This window comes from Cavia porcellus, unplaced genomic scaffold, assembly GCF_034190915.1.
Source record: "Cavia porcellus strain 051 isolate PalLab524CR breed Dunkin Hartley unplaced genomic scaffold, mCavPor4.1 scaffold_23, whole genome shotgun sequence".
Classification (NCBI taxonomy): domain Eukaryota; kingdom Metazoa; phylum Chordata; class Mammalia; order Rodentia; family Caviidae; genus Cavia; species Cavia porcellus.
The window spans coordinates 12,614,579-12,638,603 of NW_026947506.1; the positions used below are offsets into that span (position 1 = coordinate 12,614,579).

Sequence of the window (24,025 nt, forward strand, 5' to 3'; positions counted from 1 at the left end):
TGGCACTGACATTGATGTTATGCAAGAAGCTGATTGGAATTTTCTTTGGGCCCTTGGGTAAGGAATGAGGAAGTTGTATTCAGGGAAAAAAAGAGGAAGTAGCCCTAAGGGTAAGAATCTCTGATTTGAACTTTCACCCTGATGAACTACCACCATGATGTCCTGTAATTTATTCTAAGGAAAAACTCTTACAGGTACTTCCTTCCATTTGCAGGAATCCACGCATTGAATCCACACATTGAATTACGAAATAAAAATAAAGAATTTCTGCTATGTGTCTTCTTCTCAAAAGAGTTCTAAATGATACAACAGCAAGAGTGTTTAGGGGTGTTAAATAGCTAACCATATTAATGTTTTTGGTTGGATCATTGAACACAACTGTTTGCAGTCTCACTGTTTGAGTGTCCACTTTGTATGCTTTGATACTGTGATTTGAGCAACTATCTCTAAGATGATAATATGTAATCTATTAACCGGTGATTTCTTACTGGATTTTTTTTTTTTTGTAGTTCTGTATTATTTGTACCCTTACACTGCTTTGTTTTGTTTTGTCTTTTCTCTTTTTCTTTTTAAATAAAATTAAAAAAAAAAACAATTCACAAGAAAAGTTTTTAGTCATTTCCATAATGCATTGTAGATAGTGTAAACAAAAGTACAGATCAGTTCACTTTCAGATAAAAGAAGCAGCACTTATAGGCAGGGCTAAAGCTCTTCAGTGCAAGTGTCCCTTAAGAGGTGAGATCAACATTTAAGAATACAATCATTTACTGATTTCTCTGACTTCAAGAAAGAGAAAAAATTTATACTGGTATTGCTATAGGGGAATGAAACTACCGGTCTACCAGGTCTGGTATGAGTTTGTGTTCTCTGAAGTAAAAAAATGAATTTTAGGGACAACAGAAGTCAAGATAACATATTTATTGGGAGAAAGAAAGCTGTGTGAGAGAGAGAATGCATTCTGAGTGGGTTGGCAAAGACAGTCTTTTCCAAGGACTTATATAGAGTAAAATCATGTGGTGAGATGTGTTTAAGTTGGGGAAAACTGGGAACTCACAGTGCAGATGGGTATAAGATGAGACAGAGCTATGGTTGCCAATAAGATAAATAGTTCAGGTGAAGTTGATTAAATTGGGAACAAAGGGGGAAGGGAGTCACATAGAAAGCAGGCATTCTTAGGCAGCAGTGAATCTTCCCATAGAAGGTGGGAGGGAGACTCCTGATAGAAATTATTTAGAATGTCAGTCTTTAGGATATGGAAACATTTACTTGAATGGTGACACCTGTCTTCCTCAGAGTGCTAGGGAACCATTAGAATATCAGTCTTTAGGATATATATGAAGTTGTTGATCTTCTATCTTGAGGTTTGGCCCATAGCAGGAGTTGTCCATCTTCTCCATAGTTGAAAGTTATCTGGGTTTCTGTGTGGGCTCCTTTGAAGGACCTAGCCCTGTCTCACTGCCAACAGTATTTAACTAACTCAGCTCCACAAGACAGTATTTTTAGGAAAATTTATTACAGATGTCTTGTGCTCTGGGTGAATGATCTGGGGATGACAGTGCGCAATGTATATACCAGTGTTGCCCCCTTATCCACATGTTTTGAAGTTTAGTGTTAGTTTATTTTTTCTTTTAATCTTTGAAATCAAATTGATTTGGAAATGAAAAGCCTGAGGTAAAGCACTTTGGTACACATATTCCTCTGTGTAGCTGAGATAAACTTTGTAGAAGACAGCCAGCTACAGAAGTCTCTGATTATAGTCTATCATTTGGGATCCTCTCTTGCAGGAAAGAGTTTCTTTCCCTGTTTATTTTTGACTCAGAAGGAGGGCAGTAGAGCAGCAGTCAATCAGTGATGAAGAGGCGGGCTATATGTAATGTCCAATCAGGTGAGCCAAGGCAGGCGGTCTCTTGGGTCTCTTCCATTGTCTAGGCATTATTTACCCGTTTGGAGTACAAAACTGGGAACAGAATTCTTGCTGGATCAAATTTACAGGTTTCGATGTCCTGTGGTCTGATTAGCAGAGAACCTGGGAGACCCTCTAGCCACGGAATGGTGAGGTTTTGTATGGGAGCCCAGAAATACGATGGAATTGGGAGAAACCAGTTACAAGTAGTTATAAGCAGTTCTGATGTCTGTAGACTCAGGTATTTTATTAACTTCAGCTCCTGAGGTCTTCTAGCATTGACCTTGGGTCATCCATTGTCCCTTTTTTCTCCTACTGGGAGCAAGGGTGATTCTGTGTCCCCAGAACCCTGACTTAATTATGATAGCAACGGACTGGAGAATCATTTTTTAAATTCTCTACTGCCTTGTTACCTCCATCATAGGGGGCAGAGGAAGGAGCTTGGGGAGACCCTGACTCTGATGCATTTTGTAGCTGGAGTAGCAGTACTGAGCTTGGTCTCTGCTCTCATTTCAGGAATCTTGAGGTTCTAAAGTTTATAAATGTCTATAACGCAGGGCCTCATTTTCACAATGGCTCTCCTTAAACTTGTACTTTTTTGTATTTACATTGATCACCTAAATTTATAATATGTTCTCACATTTCCAACCTCATGACAGGTGTTGGCAAAGGACATGAGAATTCAGAGATGTGTAGTGATATGCCTCAGTGGAGGAAGGCTTCCCAAACACCTGGTGAACTCCTGTGTATTACACAGAACAATGCAAAGAATTTCTGAACATACTTTAGGTGAGACATCTGCTCATAGACAATGTTTGTGAGAACAGCCATAGAGGTTTGAATTGTGAGAAAAATGAAGAAGATATAAAAGTGTTATCAAGGGCATAGTAAAGGGTGCTTGCTAAGGACACATTCCAGAAAGGGCTGCCTGTTAAATGCTCATTGAAAAATGCCTAAATTTAGTCAATTGCATGAACATATACGCGTGATATCCTTTTGAATGGAAAGGAATATGGGTGTCATCTCTGAATTGACAGCTGATTTAATAGCTTGGTTGATGATAGACATTATTTAAATATGGAAATGCTTTGCAATGGACTTTACTAAGTGATGTAAAGGAGATGCCCTAAATTGAAATTGTGTAGGGATATCAATAGTTTAGGCATGAAGGGTTTTCTGCTTAGGGTGGATCAGACAAGCATGGAAAGAAAGTGGAAGTGATTGGCACGAGGCAGGGTGCCAATAGCAGGACATACAACAGAGAGAGTCTTTACTGAAAGTCAGATAGTTCTTAGATTAAGCATGAAGTTAAAGTTGGCTTATGATTTCTTCCTTGAGGTGAATAACACCAGCTCTGGTAACAATCATTATTCCACATCCCTGTCCACTCATGAATTCTGTGTTCTTCACTTGAGATCTAATTTTGATTATCTATAATTATGACCCAGTGTCATGAAAGTGAAAGTTGATTTTTTTTAACCAGGGATCAATCTCATGATCTCATGCTTGCCAGATAGGCATTCATGTCACTGAGCTAAATACCCACCTTTTAAAGTATTTTCTGTATACTATGCAAGACATCGACATTGTTCCTCAGAAAGTGTTGAATATTGTGGAATTTTTCTATATTGCATGGCTGTAATTTTTTAGAACAAACCAAAGGTGTCTCATCCAGTCAATTTTCAAGTTTCATGTTGTCTGTGGGGTGTCTCAGTCATGGTTTCTCTGTAACTCTGTAGACATCTCTGTAACTTAGGCTAGCCCCAAACTAAAGGTGCTTCTCCTACATCAGCCTCCCAAGATATATTTCTTATATCTCAATGGAAAATGATTACTTGGTGACACTGAGCAATAATTTGAGGCTTGCACCTCATTTCATTGTTTATATATTTTTTACATACAGCAATTTTCCATGAATATTTGAGTTATTATTTATGTACCATACTTGATGTTTTATGTATTTTGTTCTATGAAACCAAGTTCAAATATCAAAATGCTGCTTAAGTATATTAAGAACAAAAGACTCAGTAGCCTAAATGAGATTTCAAGAGATAACATTGGTAGTATATCACAGTGGTTGGTGAGATATGAGTCTGCCTCTTTGCTTTATGGATGCTGGTCCTTCAGGCTCCCACTATGAGCTCTGCTTTACAGACAGTGAACAGGGACTCTTGCAGTGACTCAGCACAAGCATCAGTACACCTATTTGGCTGTTACATTAGCACTGAGTTGCAATCTAGCATCAAATTTGGGGTCTCAGAAAATGTGTATATACAAAAAATTAATCCCAAACACATGGAAATAAATTTGAAGAAATCAGTCTCCATTCAGCTGTTTTGTTTGGTTTTATTTGTTTAGTTTAGTTTCATTTTATTGAGACAGGTTTTCTCTATGTATATCAGCTAGAATTGAACACCCTATGGAGCGCAGAATTGCCCTAACCTCAAAGCAGCACTCCCGTCTCAGCCTCTTAAGTGCTGGGATTATAGATATGTGTTTTTTTACCTTAGATAATATTGAGGCTTGTAACTTAGCTGTGTTGGAGCCTGGCATAGTAAATGCCAGTTTGATCTTTGCATTTAAATAGTGCCCTGTATTTCACCCAGAAAAATGGAAAATCACTCAGGGTAGAAGTCCCAGCAGAAAAGCAAAATGAGCTGTACCTAATGAAAAACATTAACCTGCTAAACAAAAGAAGCAGAACACAGGTGTCATCCAAAAATCATTATAAGATTCTAGCTAAATGATTTCCAACAAGATCTTTTTGTGATTCTATCTTTTAAACATCTGTAACTTTCCAGTTCAGAGCCTCTTGTTTAGATCCTGTAATGGGGGTGGGAGTTCTGTATACAAGTGGTCCTGAGACCAGCTAATGAAATTCCACATTTCTCAACTGGGTTGGTTGGATTCCTATAATGTTGTTCACAAACTCAACTCAAGCTACAGAAACCTTCACTGACACAAGCAAACACCTGGATTAAATGCCAGTGCCACTGAAATGAAGGAATAATAGTGAAAAGGAGAGGAGAAAAAAGACAAAAGCAATGTTTTATAATGCCCACCTCTTTTCCCCAGCAATGAAGAGGCTGAAAGGGAAGAATGACCATATATTCAAGGACAGCCTAACCTACACATTGAGTGTGAGGCTGGCCAGAACTCCAAAGTGAGATTGTTTCTTTAAATCAAAAAACTAAAATGAAAAATTAAACAACCAAGGAGAGAGAAAGACTATTTAAAAAAAACAATAATAGAGCTGAGTGAAAGTTGACTTATCTAAAATGGCAATTAATGGATAATGCTTCAGAGGAAAGAAGGTCATGTAGTGGCATGCAGTAGGCAGTGACAAACACAGATTTAGGAATGGCATTTATTGTGCTACAGCACAACAGTGATCTCCTTCCTGCAATACATCTGAATATTCACTAGACTGAGGACTTCTAAAAGCTCTTGGAAATGTTAAACTCATGGCAAACAAGCAGCTTGAAATCAAGGCTCTGAATCATGGCCTGTAGCAGTTGTTTCTTATTCAAATTGAAATAGGAGAAATATAATCCTGCCATGTTTGATGTCAAGTGCACCACATTTGTTGGCTCACAACATTGAGGAATGAAGTCACAAACCAAAAGAAGTTCAAAAATTTTCTTAGAAAAAAAAGAGAGAAGGAAAGCCCTGAATTTTCAGAAGTGGTCTTCAGTGTTTTAGTCACAGATGTATTGTCAGGGGTCATTTATGCAGGAAAGTCGCAATGTGGGTACAGTGTGGGTCTCAAACTACAGTCAACCTACATGCTTAAAGCTGCCTAAATAATTATTATTCAGCAGGGGAACAAATCAGCCAAAAAACGTATGTGGAAAGAGCAAAAGCATTTTGTGGGAACAATAGTCCAGTTGTTTTGTTCATTGAGTATAGTAATTGATTCCTATCAGGACTTCCTGGAAGAGGTGGTGGTAACTATAGTACATTTCAAGTTGCTGTTTTCCTCTTCAGGAGGCATGTAGACATGGTCACTGCATCTTCACCTTCAGGTCTGGCTTTCTTCAGCTGTGCCTCTAGCAGTGATTGTTGCATTTAGTTTTTTGCATTGACTCTTTCAGGTTCCAGTTACTCTGATTGTATAGCAATTTGTGTCTACATTGACATCCTTTGCTAAAATCACAATACTATTTGAATAGATAAAGTGATGTTTATACATTTAAAAATATTCATTAGTAGAGGCCAGGGATTCATCTCAGCAGTCCGAAATGCCTGGCTGGAAAGTGATAGGTTGTATATTTGATCCCCCATACCTGAAAAATAGTAATTTAAACTGCAAGGAAAGAAATAATTTCAGTTGTGAAAATGTAGGTTTACAAAATTTATAACTAAATATGTGAATGGCAAATTAAACATTGTTATTAGTCATATTTATTATCTAAAGTTGTTGGGGCCTGGGTATTGAGCTCAGTGGTACAAGGAGCTTCCTGGAAAGCACAAGGTAATGTGTTCAATCCCTTATACCAAAAAAAATTCACAGTTTTCAGCGATTCAGTGCTATGAGCACATTTTTTGAAACTGATACTTGTTGATTAATAGGCTCAGTGTTTGTTATTATGTCTATGAAATACCTACAGAAAACTTGTCAATTACAGTGAATGATATAGTGTTCCCTATAGGATTACTATTTTTTGAGTTGTTTTAATTTTTTGTTTTCCAACATACTTGAAAGTTGAAAATGTTAGGTGATGCTAGGTAGAAAAACTGTGATAATCATTTTTTCAATTTAATGACATATTTCCCTATATACATTAAGAACATTTTATTTGCTACAATTATTCCATTTGAAATTGATAAACAATTCTTAAAGTTACAGGCAGCTGAGTTAGTTAGAAATATAGGCAGCCATACCATGACATAGTAGAATGAAATTTCTGACCTTCTATGTCTGGTATGAATTTGTGTTCTTTAAAATGGAAGAATGAATTTTAGGAACAACAGACATGAAGAACAGAATGTATGTATTGAGAGAAAAAATGTGAAAGTATTTTGCCCTAAATAGGATATTTTGACAATGGCTGGTGGAACAAGGGACTTTTATCTTGAGGTCACATTCCCCTTCCCTCTTCAACTAACTGTGGCTGGAAAAGAGTCTCAATCAGCTACTTGCATAGCAGCAATGCCACCTTTAAGCACCACCCAAGTCAAAAACTATATGTATCCTCACCACATATTTCCAGAAGAAAAAGCCAGACCCTCAGTGGTCAGGGATTCTCTCCATGGTCTTAGAATAAAGGTCATTTTGACTTTATATTCTCTTCTTTACTACACCAAAAATCCTATTGGAAAGCTTCTGTCCAAGAGAAACAGGAGGGGTTCTGAGCCGGTAACAAAGGTCTCTGTCTTTTCTAGTGACTTTATATAATAAAATCGTGTGGTGAGATAGGTTTAAGGTGGGTTAGATTATTAAGGTTACTGAGGAGGTAAATTAACACAATAGAGAAGCAGAATATAAGAAATGTAAAAGTGGCCTTTTATTTAAAGAATATGCAGAGGAGCCCTCAGCCACCAAAGGTTTTTTTTTTCCAACTGACTATGGGGTTATAGGGTATATGTGACTTTTGACTGGATGTGGTGCTTGGAGGGGACACTGATGTGATGAAAGGAGCTAATGGGAATTTTCTTTAGGCCCTGGGAAAGAAAGAGGAAGTGGCCATATGAGGAAGCATGCCTGATTTCGACTTCTTCCACTTGAACTACCACCATGAGGTCCTGTAATTGTTTCTGGGTCAAAACTCTTTCAAGCACATCATTTGGTTTGAATGCAGAAATCAAAACAAAGAATTTTTGCTATCTGTCTTCCTCTGTGGTTGGTGGTATACCATTCATAAGAAATATTTTGAATCATTTCTTAATGCATTGTAGATACCATAACCAAAATTACAGATCAGTTCACTTTCAGAAAACAGAAGTAGTACTTAAAGGCAGGGGTAAAGCCCTTCAATGCAAGGATCCCTGGGAAGGTGAGGTCAACATTATAGAATACAAACTATTACTGATTTCTCTGACTTCAAGAAAGAGAAAAATTTATACTGATATTGATATAGGGGAATGAATCTTCTGATCTATGTGATAGCTTGCACCCCAAATAAAATCCAAGGAAACAAGAAATTAAAATTTAGGGAGCAAAGGCTTTATTTTAGGCCAGGCCTGCAGCCTCTGGGAGCCAATATGGTGACTGCATGCCTTACAGCTAAAAGGGTTGGGTTTTAAAGCCAAAAACCACAGGAATGTTGCGAACTTTGACCCAGTTTAATAGCAGCTAGTTTTCTTGGTATCTCCTGTATCTTCCTTGTAGTTAAATGTTTCTTGGTTTTTTTTTTTTCTTTCTTTTTCCTTTTTATCAGTACCAGGGATGAACTCACAACTGCCTGCTTGCAAGGCAGGTGCTTATGCCACTAAGCTAAATCCCCAGCCCCCAGTTAAATGTTTCTTAAGGACAGCACATTGTATTACAGATAGGCTGAAGGGGGTGGGGGGATTACAAGAAACTGAAAATTAAAGCTTTTATGGGAAATGCAGACTTAACCTAAAAAGAATGGGGAGGGGAGGGGAATTTACAAGGAGCTGAAACTTAAGTCTTTACTGCAGATGGAAATTTAATCTCTATTGAAACTGTGCATACAAAACAGAAAGGAGGTGCATTGGTTAGAACTAGGTTACAACATACCCCTCTGATGTTGTGACTGAGGCCAAATCTTTGCCCACTTAGTTGGGAGGAAAGTATAGGCCATATTTCCTCCACAAATGAATACTTGTCCTTCAGCAGGATAAAGGGAGGGAGTCTGGTTAACTATGGAACTACAATTAGTAAATGAAACAATTACCACATCAATGTCAGGGGTATTGTTATGAAAACCTCCTCGGAGACAGAGAGTCCTTGAAGCCTATGGTTGTACTTTAAAGGAGGGGACCCACACTACAATTTAAGTAATCTTGTTCCCCCAGTGTAGTTAGAGAAACATTGGTGGGGATCGAAAGAGTCATGGGGGAGCCCTGTGCCATACATAACCAGCAATTTTCAGCCAAAATTGGGTTGGAAGCATTTAAGGCTTTATGCATGGCTTTTAGAATATCAGAAGTTTGAGAATCTGATCAACTCCCCTGATTTAGGCAGCATTAAGGGGTGGTAATGTATCTGGGGAAACATTATTTTTTTAATAAAAACAATTCTGAGGGTGTAGCCCTGGCTGTCTGTCTTTGTTAGGTATCACGTGAGGCTTTAATTTACACATCCACATTTGAGTTAAACCCCCTGTAACTGAGGGTATAGCAACATGGAATGCTAACTTGTCCCTACAATCTGTCCAAAGACTATATTATATAATTTATCATTTCTGTAGGAAAGACCCTACTGTATGTAAAATTTTCTACTGTATGTATAATTCCACCCAGTCAGTATATTTTCCTTTAGTATAGCCTCCTCTGCAATCATAGGGGCTCCCATACAAAGATCTCAACAATTGTTCTTTGCTTACAGGGGGATGAAAACCCACATGCAAGGTCATCATCAATGTTATTAAAATCCCCAGCAGTGGGATAGAAGGAGCAAAAGCAAGCAAAGCAAATACGCTAAAGCAGTTCATGACTGGTGCAATCTAACTATGTTTAGTCAGTTTTAACTTTAAGAGGTTACCAGTCTGTTGTATAGTCCTCTAAATATGTCTCTTGTTGTCCGCTGTTTCCAGTGGCTTTATGTGAGTATGGTGAATCCACGTAATTTTTTCTGCTACCTTGATGGCAGTGGGGGTACTGAGCACCATGGTGAATGATCCTTCCCAATGGGGTTTGAGGGAGTCTCGATGGTGATGTTGCACCAGGACAGAAGTTCCTGGCTTGATGGGTACTTTGAGTAGCACTTATGAAGGTGGGTCTGGGTGTTTTTGTCTAAATAGCTGGTGAATCGAGGCCAACACAGGCTGCAGTGATCGCAGGGACATAATGAGATCTTGGTTAGTTGTTTCAACTAATTTGTCCTCTGACAGTCTTGGAACCAGTAGAGGGGGCCTTCTGAAAATAGCCTCAAATGGGAAAATTCCAGAAAAGTATGGGATACATCTAGTTCTTAACAGCACAAAGGGAAGAAGGCTCACCCAATTGAGTTTATAAAGACAGCTTAGCTAAAGTGTCCTTGAGAGTTCCATTCATACATTCTACTTGCCCTGAGCTTTGTAGCTGATATGCACAGTGGAGTTTCTAATTAATCTGTAATGTCTGGGCTAACTTTTGGGTGACTTGGACTATGAAAGCCGGGCCATTATCGGACCCCATTGATAGTGGGAGGACAAATAGAGGTATGATCTCATGCAATAGCTTTCTGGCTACCACTAAGGCTGACTTGGACTTAGTAGCGAAAGCCTCTACCCAGCCAGTGAAGGTGTCTACTAATGCCAAGAGATAGTGGTGCCCCTGTAAACCAGGCTTTATCATGTCCATGAAGTCTACTTACCAATGTTATCCTGGAACAATTCCTCGATGTCAGGTGGTCTCCAGCATAGAGCTCTTGGCTCAGTTGACTAACAAGCACTGTGGGCATCTGGAGCTCAAAGAGGTGATCAGTTTGGAGAGTTTTGGAATAGAAAATCGAGTTCTGAACAATTTAACAAGTTTAGTTCCCCCTAAATGGATAGTTTGGTGAGCCTGGTGAGCTCCTGCCCTAGTGCCTCCAGTTACAGTACTCATTTATCAGGCAACTGGTACCAGCCCCCTGGGGTGGGGGACTTCACTCCAAGTTGAGATGCTAACTGGATGTCCTTCTTTATGTAGACTGGGTCTGATAAAATGGGAGGAACCAACATCAGAGCAGTTACCTCCTCGGTTGGCCCCTCTGATGTAGTGGCTATTTTTCTAGCAGCCTGATCTGCCAAATTGTTTTCTAGGGTGAATAACAGCAACACTCTGAGGCAGCCAGACTGCTGCCATCAAGTCTAGGATCTGTGGAGCATTTTTTTTTTTTATCTTAGTCCTGGCCGAGTTTAAGAGACCTCATTGCTGGTAGATGGCTCCATGTACATGTACAGTAACAAAAATATATCTACTGTCAGTATAGATGTTTACCCTCTTTCCTGTGGCTAGTTTTAGTGTCTCAGTCAAAGCAATGAGCTCTGCCTTTTGGGCAGAACGGCCAGGCTCTAACCGCTTAACCCAAAGTACCTCCTTTTCGGTGGTCACTGCTGCCCCAACCACTCATTTGCCATCCTGGATGAAGCCGCTTCCATCAGTGAAATAGTTGTTGGCATTTCCCAAAGGCTGGTCAGTAAGATCAGCCCATAGGTTCTGCCGCAGTTCGAGGATATCAGCACACTCATGGAGAGGTGTCCTCCGAGTTGTCATCAGGCATAAAGGTGGCTAGGTTTAAAGCTGAAGAAGTCTTGAAAACTACCAACTCTGTGTCTAGGAGCAGGGCCTGACAGTGTAAAATTCTAGCATTTGAGAGCCATTTTTCAGGATGGATTTTGATAAGAGTCTCCAAACTGTGGGAGATCACCACAGAAATGTTCTGTCCATAAGTAAGTTTTTTTTAGCCTCTTTAAGTAACCTTGCCACAGCAGCCAGCATTCTCAGGCAGGGGGGGCATCCTCCTGTCACTGGATCAATTCTTTTGGAGAGGTAGGCTATAGGCCTCTTCCAAGGGCCAATGTCCTGGGTTAGGACTCATTTGGCAATGCCCCTGAGTTTATTTATGAACAAGGTGAACAGCTTGGTAACTTCATGGAGTCCCAGGACTGAGGCCTCTGTCAAGGCCCACTTGTGCTGCTGGAAGGCCCATTCACATTTATCAGTCCAGTTCAGTGAATTTTGATTTTCTCCCATAAGGGAGTCATATAGGGGGCGAGATTTTCAGTAAAATTTAGAATCCATAGCCTACAGTATCCAACTGCCCCCAGAAACTCTTGTACTTTTTTTTTTTTTAATTCTCTCTCATAGAGCAATTCTAACACCCTGGTTATCTTCTTGTTGGTAGCTTCTTGTAAACTCCCTCAGTTCTCAAAGACCTTTTGTGCTATCTCTATTAACTGGCTGAGGGGCATTTTATCAAATCTCTCAAACCTTTGCAATTTTTGTCTAACATGTGGGGCGAACTGAGTTGCAAAGAGAACAACTGGTGATACTCCAGAAACCTCCTTAACTCTGGTTGTCCAATTGGGGTGGGATAAAGGAAAACATGGTTTTGGCATTCCAGATCAGACAGCAGGCTTCATCTGGATGGCACACCGCTTTTTGTACCAGGGGCTGTGTGGCAGGCCATCGTTTTACTGAAATTATGTACTTAACAAAAAGGGCTTTTTCATGGGTAACAAAATTAATTGTGCCACATAATCTCTTAGATGTCTACAGCACATGCAAGAATTTGTATTTTATTTCTATAATCACCAGTCACATTAGCACAATAGTTGTTTCTTTTAAATTTAGATCGGCCCTTTTTTTCAGTACAAGACGAATTGTTTTTTGCAATCAAAATCTCAACTCCGTTTTTACAATCTATAACATTTCTGGAAATTCCCCTGCCCCAAACTCACAGTATTGTAAATTATCCTGTTGGGCTCTTTGCTCTTGATTTGCAACACAAAGCTGCTTAAGCACCCCCCAACAATAGCCATGCCACAGAAAGCATTTTCTCTTTTACATTTTTACTTTAAGACAAAACTACCCTTTTTTTTACTTATCATTAGTCAATTACCTTTTTCTCTTGCTTTTTAGACAACATTAAAACCTTTAACAAGATCCTTGAAGTGACCCTTTAGTACTCTAAAACATATTTAACCATTTTATGTCTTTTTACCACATTAAAATGCTGTATTTTAAAAAGCTGTAACCTTTTAACTGGCTCAATTACAGACCTGGTTTTTACTTGGTAAAGTTGAAATGATTCTTAAAAACCATAAATATACATATATATGCACATATGTTTAAATTTTAACCAGAAAGAAAAGTACTCTTTTTTAAAAGGCATGCCAAGGTTGCAAGTAATCAATTAAGGACTAAAACATTAAACAAGTTGCCACAACATAAAAGACACAAACAAAGGTTGTTTCATGCATAGTTTGATGAGGTAAAGGAAATAATTTTTATTATGATCCTTGAGTTTAATAAGCCATATGGATCCTGCAACAGACATGGGCAGTGAGCCGCTAAGTTAGTAATGAATTCAAACAGGCAGTTAATTCTATAGTACAAAAACTCTGAACATAACTATCTAAATCCTTTTTGGGCTTGCTGAAGGGTTTCCTAGAAGATAATGTTTTGTTAGATTTGGGGTAACCAAAAGGAGAACAATTAAGAATAAATGGACACAGACAGACATACAAGACAAGATAAGCTGCAGCAAAAATGGCCTCTGCTCAAAAATTGGCCAAATTTTGGAATTGGTCAAATTTTTGGATCTGGAGGAATTAACAAATTAACCAATGGAGCAGATCCCCTCCCAGGGCAGAGTCACAAATGGACGAGATTCATCCCAAAAAACTCTTCTGACTCTGTCCTCAGGAGGTCCTCACTCCCCAGATTGAGGGCATCCCCTCCCAATGGAGTGGTTTCCCACTCCCCAAATTGAGGGCATTCCCTCCCAATGGAGTGATTCCTCACCCAGGACAGAGTCACAACGGGACAAAATCTGACCAAAAAAACCCAATTGACTCTGTCCTTGGGAGGTTCCCACTCCCCAAATTGAGGGCATCCCCTCCCAAAGTGCAAACTGACCATTTTCTAATTAATCCCTCCAGAGTACTTACTTTTAGGTGTTCAGAATTGAATTGGGGGTCTTTCTTCCATCCCAGATGAGCCTGCAAATGTGATAGTTTGAACCCCGGAATAAAATCCACAGAAGCAAGAAATTAAAATTTAGGGAGCAAGTGCTTTATTTTAGTCGAGGCCTGGGGAAGAAGCCTGTGGGAGCCAATATGGAGACCGCACACCTTACAGCTAAAAGGGTTGGGTTTTAAAGCCAAAAAACCACAGGAATGTTGCAAACTTTGACCCAGTTTGATAGCATCTGGGCTTCTTGATATCTCCTGTAATTTCCTTGTAGTTAAACCTTTCTTAAGGACAGCACATTTTATTACATATAGGCTGAAGGGGGTGGGAGGATTACAAGAAACTGAAACTTAAATCTTTTATGGGAAATGCAGACTTAACCTAAAAAGAATGGGGAGGGGAGGGAGATTTGCAAGGAGCTGAAACTTAAGTCTTTACTGGAGATGGAATTTTAATCTCTATTGAAACGGCGAATACAGAACAGAAAGGAGGTACATTGGTTAGAACTAGTTTACAAAAGTCTACTATGTCTGATATGAATTTGTGTTCTCTAAAGTCAAAGAATGAATTTTAGGAACAACAGACATTAAGATAAGAATATACTTACTGAGAAAAAGAAAGCTCCCTGAGATAGACAAGGGGTCCTGAGCAGGTTGCTAAACATTGTCCTTTCTAGGGACCTTTATAGAGTAAAATCATTTGGTGAGATGAGTTTAAGGTGGGGAAAACTAGGAACTCACAATGTAGATCGGCATAAGATGGGACAGAGCTATGGTAGCCAATAAAATTATAAGTTCAGGTAAAGTTGATTAAATTGGGAACAAACTGGGAAGGGAGTCACACAAAAAGCAGGCATTATTAGGCAGCTGTAAATCTTTCCTTATGTGTTTGGGAGGGTGACTCTTAAGTTCATCAGGATGGTAGGAACTATTTAGAATGTCAGTCTTTAGGATAAGGATACATTTCTTTCAATGGTGACTCCTGACTTCCTCAGAGTGCTATGGAACTATTTAGAATATCAGTCCTTAGGACATGGATGAATTTGCTTATCATTTGTCTTGAGCCTTGGCCCATAGCATGAGGTATGTGTCTTCCTCTTAGTTGCAAGTTATCTGGGCTCCTGCATGGGCTCCTTGGAGGACCTAGCCCTGTCTCATTGCCAATGGTATTTAAATAACTCAGCTGCCTGTAACAGTATTGTTTGGAAAATTTATTAAAGATGTCTTATGCTCTGGTTGGATGATCTGGGGATGACAATGTGCAATGTATATACCAGTGTTGCCCCCTGAATGACATGTTTTGAAATTTAATTTTAGTTGATTTGTTGTTTTTTCCTTGAAATAAAATGGATTTGAAAATTAAAAGCCTAAGGTAAAGCTCTTCAGTACAAACACTCCTCTGTCGAGCTGAGTTCACTACTGTAGAAGAATGGCAGCTCCCGAAGTCTCTGCACTGCAGTTTATCATTTAGAATCATATTTTGCAGGGTGGGGTTCCATTTCCTGTTTATTCTTGACTTTTAAGGAGGGCAGTGGAGCAAGAGTCAGTCCGAAATGTGGAGGCGGGCTATATGCACTGTCCAATCAGGCGGCCATTGCTGGCTGTGACTTCTGTCTCTTCTGGTGTCCCAGCATGATTTACCTGTTCTGAGCACAATACTGGTAGCAAAACACTTGCTGGATCTCTTTTAGTACTTTCAATGTCATGTGGCCTGATTAGAAAAGAACCTGAGAGACCCTGGAGCCATGGAATGGTGAGGTTGTGAATGAGAGCCCAGAATTAGGGTGCATAGGGGAAAAACAATTAACAGTGTTTAGGAGTAGTTCTGGTGTCTGGAGCCTCAGCTTCAGCTTCAGCTACTGAGTTCCTCCAGCATTGGCCGTGGGTCATTCACTGTCCCTTTTGCCTCTTCCTGTTGGCAAGGGTGATTTGGGGTCCCTAGAGCCCTGCCTTCACTATGACAGGAGCAGACTTGAGTATCATCTTTGAAATTCCCTGCTGGCCTGGTAACTTTACCATCTTAGGAATTGGAAGGAGCTTGGGAAGACCCTGACTCTGATGCATTTTGTAGCTTGTAGAGCAGTAATAAGTTAGATCTCTGCTCTTTTTCCTCTGAGTAGCAGATCTGGAATGTCCGAAGTTTATGAATGTCTGTAATGCAGGGCCTCATAGTCACAATGGCTCAACTTAAACGGGATTTTTTGTACTTATAGTGATCGCCTAAATGTAGAGTAAGTTCTCATATTTCCATCCTCATGACAGGTAGTGGCTAAGTTCCTGAGAATTCAGAGATATGTAGTGATGTGCCTCAGTGGAGAAAAGCTTCCCAAACACCTGGTGAACTCCTGTGTATTATACAGAACAGTGCAAAATAATTTCTGAACATACTTAATTATTTAGGTGGCAACCCTACTCACAGACTAGGTTTGTGAGAAGCATCATAGAGTTTTGAAGTCTGAGAAAAATGAAGCAAATATAAAAGTGTTATCAAAGACAGTGTAAAAATTTGCAAAGGACAAATTCCAGAAAGGGCTATCTGTTAAATTCTCATTGAAAAATGCCTAAATTCAGGCATTTTCATGGACATATACATGTGATATCCTTCTGAATGGAAAGAAATAGGGGTGTCATCTCTGAATTAAGAGCTGATTTAGTAGCTTGGTTGATCACAGACAGTTTGATCACACACATTGTTTAAATATGGAAATGCTCTTCAATGGACTTTACTAAATTCCGTAAAGGAGAGGCCCTCAATAGAAACTTTGCAGGGATATCAATAGTTAGGCATGAAGGGTTTTCTGTTTGGAATGGATCAGAGGAGTGTCAAAAGCATGTGGATGTGATTGGTATAATACAGGGTGCCAATAGCAGGGCATACAACAGAGGGGGTCTTCACTGAAAGTCAGGTAGTTCTTAGAGCAGGTATGAAGTTAAAGCTGGGTTCTGAATCCTTCTCTGAGGTGAATAACACCAGCTCTGGCAACAGTCAGTATTCCACCTCCCTGTCAACCCATGAATTTTGTGTTCCATACTTGAGATCTAGTTTTGATTATCTCTAATAATGCCTCATTGTCATGAAGTTGAAATTTGAATTTTTTTAAAACATGGATTGAACTCATGACTTATGCTTTCCAGGGAGGCATTCATGCCACTTAGCTAAATACTCAGCTATGAAAGTGTTTACTGTATAGTATGGAAGATATCCACATTGTTCCTCAGAAAGTGTTGAATATTGTTAGAATTTTTCTCTATTGTATGGCTATAATTTTTAAAAACCAACCAAAGGTGTCTTATGCAGTCTCTTTTCAAGTTTCACTTTGTCTGTGGGGTGTCTCAGTCAGAGTTTCTCTATTTTAGACAGCTCTATAACTCAGGATAGCCCCAAATTCAAGGAAGAACTCTTTCACCAGCCTCCCAAGATATATTTCTTATACCTGAATGGAAATTGGTTGCTTGGTGACAGTGAGGTATAATTTATAGCTTGGGCCTGGTTTCATTTTATAAACTTTTTTTTTAAATACAGCTGTTTTCCACTAACATTTGAGTTATTATTTACCACATTTGATGCTATTTGTGTTTTGTTCTATGAAACCAAATTCATATTTCAAAATACTATTTAAGTATGTTAAGAACAAAGTACTCAGTGGCTTAAATGAGATTTGAAGAGACATCATCTGTAGTCTATCAAAGTGATTGAAGAAATTTCTTTTAATTGTGAAAGTGGTAAAATACAACAGAATAAGACAGAATAAGGCCAATGAAGATTGTACAGTGAAATTGGTACAGAACTTCACAGCATGTTACTGGGATAACAGTAATAGGTATCAGTATATTTTGTTATCTTTGTCATAGTTGTTCTTTCAATCACATATATCAAAATGAGATGAAATATAGAACATTATGGAACTCATCAAAAGACAATATTGAATAGATCAGTGACATTAATCAGAATGAAGCAAAACAGTTATAACAATATTTGCTACAGTAATAACAATATCAAAGAGATAGTAGAAGAAAGTCCCTCTTATTTGATATGGTCAACTTCCCAGGAGACACTCAGATTTCTGGTTCCTATTTGTTAACAGGGGGGGGGTGGTTAGGAGAAGAGGGGTAGGGGAATTGGAATGGTTGATTCTGGGCTGTGCATCAGTAGGTTCACTATTGCTTAGCAGTGAGGCAGGCTGATTGGTTTCACAGCATTCTAAGTTCCATCATGGTGCAGATCTCAGGAGCTACTGTTGGTTCTTCTCTGGAAGGCCCATAGTCTGTCACACTGCCATTGCATACCAGAGAGGGGTAGTGCTTGCTTGGCTTCCCAGCATCCTAAGTTCCAACATGGTGTGGATCTCAGGAGTGCTGCTGGTTCTCCCTCTGGAAGGACCACAGTTTGGTAGACTGCCACTGCTTACCAGGGAGGAGAGGTGCTTCCTTGGCTTCCCAGTGTCCCAAGTAGCAACATGGCATGGATCTCAGGAGGCTGCAGTCTGCCAGACTGCCACCACTTACCAGGGAGGGGATGTGCTTGCTTGGCTTCCCAGTTGATTGATGAGATATTTATCTGTCTCTGTGCTTTGGAGATGCTGGTCCTACAGGCTTCTCACTGTGAGCTCTGCTTTAGAGACAGTACACAAGGAATCTTGCAGACACAGCACAAGAATCAGTGCTCCTATTTGGCTGTTACATTAGCAATGAGTTGCAATATAGCATCAAATTTGCTGTCTCCAAAAATGTGTATATATACAAAATTAATGACCACGACATGGATTTAAGATATGAAGAAATCAGTCTCAATTCAGCTTTTTGGTTTGGTCTTATTTGTTTAGTTTAGTTTTGGTTTTTGAGACAAGCTTTCTGTATATATATATCAGCTGAATTTTAACACCCAATGGAGCCTATAATTGCCCTGACCTCACCAAAGATGTCCTCTTAGCCTTTTGAGTGCTGGGATTATAGATATATACCACCACACTTTGCTTTTGATTCAGATTTGTAGGAGACAACTTAAGATATCCCAGACCTGGGGTCTCAACCATCCTTTGATAAATATATGTATGATCCTTTAGGAGGTGGTGACCTTTGAAGATGTGGCTGTGAACTTCAGCAGTGAGGAGTGGGCTTTGCTGAGTCCATCTCAAAAGAACCTCTACAGAGATGTGATGGAGGAAACCTGTAGGAATATGACTGTGATAGGTAAAGATGTCATTTTTTTTGTCACTCATGCTATCAGAATATTTTTTGCTGCTCATCAGTGCTGTTTCATTAAAAAGAATGTGAAAATATTTTGAAAAATAGTTCAGACCTGGTCACATTATATCATAAATCTAATCAAAATCTATTAATTTGTATGTATTACTCTAATGAGTCCTGGTATTTTTATGTCCACAATTCAGGAGGACTTGGGGATATCCAGGAAGCTGAAAAAGGATGCAAAATTTACTGGAGATACTTAAGGTAATTTGCACTCACAAGGAGAAGGGATGTTCCTGAGTAATTAGTGAGTGAGCAGAAAAATGACAGATAAAGAAATGAGGCACCATTCAATTCAATGTCAGTAATATTCTTCGAAGATGTATAAGCTGGGGCATGTATAATGAGGGAATTAAATATGAAAATGCATGACATTGCATATAGATGTGTATGAGTGGCATACACTTTGAGTTATGACATTCTGCCTTCACTTTTTCTACCCATATATACATGTGATTACAACATATTCATTATCTAAAAACTGCTAAGATTGCAATACAATTTGAAATAAAACTGAGTGCTCATGTTTCCAAGCCATGCTCTAGAGAATCAGCCCTTCTGATTCAAATTTTTAGTGGGCTGGTGGAATGTTAAGTGCACTCATTCTGAATATCAGTATGCAGTTGTCTTTAGAAGTTGATCCCCTCATACTTTTCCAGGGTATATTTTTAAAATCTCAAAATCCACATAAAATACAGATACATGCTTACTCATATGCAAAGCAGATCAAGTTATAAGAGATCAGGCCTTACATCAGCTTAGCTATCTATCACTGGATTTGTGGAGAAGTAAAATGTTAATAGACTATGTGATTGTGCATTCTTGTAACCCCAGCACACTAGGAATCAGATTTTGCGGAATGCCAAATTTAAGTTCAAACTTCACAGCTTAATGATCATTGAAAATCTCTTAAAATAAATCAAAAAGCTAGAGATTTTATGCTAATATTTGTTGTTTTTTCCCAGCATGGTAAAGAAAAAATGTGTTACATAATGTCAAAAAATAAATAATATAATACCCTTTGCCAAAAGACATAGGTGTGTTTTTCTCCCATCAATTCAATGAAATAGCTCAGCTATGAAACCTAAAAGGTCACAGGGTGTCTCTTAGATGAGAACCCAAAATATAAATTGTGGAATGAAATGAAAGTTGATAGAGAAAGGTAAGACTGACCATTTGGAAAAGGGAATTACAGGTTAAGGACAGAAGGGAGATTGTAATGGGGAAACATATCTGAATGATCTGCATGTCATACACATATGTACCCATGCCCAAAGTGAAGCTAAACATTCTGCATTTCAAAAGGTACCAACATTTTTTTTTGTCTTTGTCCTTTTTATCGGTACCAGAGATCGAACTTACAACTGCCTGCTTGCAAGGCAGGCGCTTATGCCGCTAAGCTAAATACCCAGCCCCAAAGTTACCAACTTTTAAGATTCCCAAATGTGTATGAGACTTTTGGGAATGGTTGTTTTCAACAGGCATTCTGCTACTTCATTGTCAGAATTTCTTTGCAGGCATTAAAAACAGAACTTGACATTAATGCAGTCATTAACACAGAGACCCATTTCACTGTGATTATTTCCCTTTTTTTAAAATTTTATGTAAGGAAAGACTAACCAAAACAAAATAAGTAGAAATAATACTACTTTCAAAGTGAAAATAAACAGTAAGAAATCACAAGTTGAGGATTATACATGGTGCTCATAGAAAGAGATAATCAAGATACAAAAGTGAATCACATGAAGTGAGGATTCAAACAGTGAGATTGCAAACAGTTTTGTTCAGCTCTCCAAAAAAATCTTAGTAATATGGTTGTCAATACTATATGTGATTTATCTCTTTACAGAAATAACACGTTAGGGAAATCCTATGGACATACATCTTGGAATCAGTGTAAAGGATTCCTTTGTACTGCAGAAGGTAATGTGGATGTGAAAGAAACAGACCACAGTGTTCAGATCCCTAAAAAATATTGCAGTGGAGGGAAACGCTATGTATGTAAGCAATGCAAGAAAGGTTTTACCACACATAGAATTTGTAAGAAACATGAAAGAATTCACAGAGAAGAGAGACCCTACATATGTAAGCAATGTGGTAAAGCTTTTACAACAAGTACATATTGTCAAGTACATGAAAGGCTTCACTCTGGAGAAAAACGTTATAAATGTAAGCACTGTGAGAAAGCTTTCAGCACACGTACTTATTGTGTAATCCATGAAAAACTTCACAATGGGCAGACATTGTATATATGTAAGCAACTTGGGAAAGCTTTTAACACATGTGAATATTTTAAAAATCATGAAAGAATTCACATTGGAGAGAAACCCTACATATGTAAGCAATGTGGGAAAGCTTTTACCACACGTGCATATTGTAAGATTCATGAAAGAATTCACACTGGTGAGAAACACTATGTCTGTAAGCAATGTGGAAAAGCTTTCAACACACATGCATATTGTAAGGATCATGAAAGAATTCACACTGGAGAGAAACCCTATGTATGTAAACAATGTGGGAAAGGTTTCAGCCAATCTGGAAATTGTAAGGAACATGAAAGAATTCACACTGGAGAGAAACCCTATGTATGTAAGCAATGTGGGAAAACATTTACCAAACATAGACATTGTAAAGAGCATGAAAGAATTCACACTGGAGAGAAACCCTACATATGTAAGCAATGTGGGAAAGCTTTTACCCATCGTGGAAATTGTAAGAAACATGAAAGAATTCACACAGGAGAGAAACCCTATGTATGTAAACAATGTGGGAAAGGTTTCAGCCAATCTGGAAGTTGTAAGGAACATGAAAGAATTCACACTGGAGAGAAACCCTATGTATGTAAGCAATGTGGTAAAACATTTACCAAACATAGACATTGTAAAGAGCATGAAAGAATTCACACTGGAGAGAAACCCTACGTATGTAAGCAATGTGGGAAAGCTTTTACCACACGTGCATATTGTAAGATACATGAAAGAATTCACACTGGAGAGAAACCCTATGTATGTAGGCAATGTGGGAAAGCTTTTAACACGCATGCATATTGTAAATATCATGAAAGAGTTCACACTGGAGAGAAACCCTATGTATGTAAGCAATGTGGGAAAGCTTTTACCAGACGTGAATATTGTAAGATACATGAAAGAATTCACACAGGAGAGAAACCCTATGTATGTGAGCAATGTGGAAAAGGTTTCAGCCAACCTGGAAGTTGTAAGGAACATGAAAGAATTCACACTGGAGAGAAACCCTATGTATGTAAGCAATGTGGGAAAGCATTTACCAAACATGGACATTGTAAGGAACATGAAAGAATTCACATTGGAGAGAAACCCTATACATGTAAGCAATGTGGGAAAGCTTTTACCACACGTGTATATTGTAAGAAACATGAAGGAATTCACACGAGAGAAACCTTATGTAAGTAAGCAATGTGGAAAAGCTTTTAACTCACATGGAGTTTGTAAGCAACATGAAAAATTTCACACAGGAGAAAAACCCTATGTATGTAAGCAATGTGGAAAAGTTTTTAAACCACATGGAGTTTGTAAGCAACACAAAAAAATTCACACTGGAGAGAAACCCTATGAATGTAAGCAATGTGAGAAAGCATTTACCACACATGGACATTGTAAGGAACATGAAAGTATTCATACTGGAGAGAAATGCTATGTATGTAAGCAATGTGGAAAAGCTTTTACCACACACAGAGTTTGTAAACAGCATGAAAAAATTCACACTGGAGAGAAACCCTATGTAAGTAATGTGGGAAAGTTTTTACCCAGCATGGACATTGTAAGCATCATGAAAGTTCACACTCAAGATAAACCCAGTGTATATAAGCATCGTGAGAATGGTTTGAGCACACGTACATATTGCATAATGCATGGAAATCTTCACACTGGGCAGAAAACTTATATTATGTAAGGAATGTGGGAAAGGTTTCAGCAGAAATGCTCATTGTCCAATACATGAAAGAATTGACACTTTTGAGAATCCGTATGTATGTAAAGAATGTGGGAAAGCTTTCACCACATATGGATATTCTAAAATACGTCTAAGACTTCACACTGGGGAGAAATCCTATGTATATAACAATGTGGCAAAGCTTTTACCACATACAGTCATTGCAAAACACATAAAAGAATTTGCACTGGGAAGAACTACTGGCTATGTAAGCAAGTGGAGACTCATTCAGCAGCCATAGTGTAAGTGAAATACACGAAGAAACTCACACTAGAGATAAATCCTATGTGTTATGGGAATCCTCTCAACACCCATCATAATTGTTACATATCTGAAAGAGCTCACTGGCCTGAGATCCTCTTTGGATTTGCAATGTGAGAAATACAGCAATCCATATTTGTTGTTAAATACATAGAAAAAGTGTCCCTGGTCCAACAGTTTAGATCTAAGTTTACTTAAATATCCCCAGGAGACATGAAGAAATAATACAGAAGTTTGATGTCAACATTTCTTCACAAATTTTTCATAAATGACAAATCTGAGGTGGGGCTCTCCTCTAGTGCACATGTTGTATGGTTTTCTGTTAATCACTTGTACCTCTCTAGATATTTTAAAGTGTCCTTGTGCTTCAACATGGCATCTTGTAATTAAACATGGTAAACTGAAATGTGCTTTTCACTTTCAAGTATGGAAAGTGACTGTTATAGTCAAGGATTGTGCACAGAGAACAATTGGATTGACAGGAGTTTATAATATTATTTTTGTAATACTCACCAGGAGTTAACACAGGAAAATGCAGGAAGTGTATCTGCAACACCAAAGACATGGATTATTTATTCAAGAGACTAACTCCCACAGCAGCATCCCACAGGATTCCAGATAAAAATCCAGAGCTCAGGACAATACCTCTTATGAGTCCTACCGGAGGTCCAGAGCCCACAAGAAGGACTCATGGAGTCTCTTTTATGGATCCATTCTAGGAGGACCCAAGGGTCAGTGGTGGAAGCTAGAAAGTCTATGCCAGACTTCCAGGAGAACGTGGCAGATAAATAACAGCAGTTACGAAGGTTCTCTGATATACCCAGCTTAGAATCTAGGAATGGTGCATTGTGAGGACTCC

At 38.7% G+C, this 24,025-nt stretch overlaps 1 protein-coding gene across 1 annotated transcript; it reads left to right on the forward strand.

The window, feature by feature from the left end:
• Nucleotides 1-21,494: 21,494 nt before the first annotated feature.
• Nucleotides 21,495-22,367, forward strand: LOC134472256 (zinc finger protein 136-like; the record flags this gene model as incomplete). Its single annotated transcript, XM_063233529.1, has 2 exons — nt 21,495-21,711; nt 21,880-22,367. Coding segments are annotated over 2 exons (705 nt in total), but the record flags the coding sequence as incomplete, so codon positions are not given.
• Nucleotides 22,368-24,025: the final 1,658 nt, after the last annotated feature.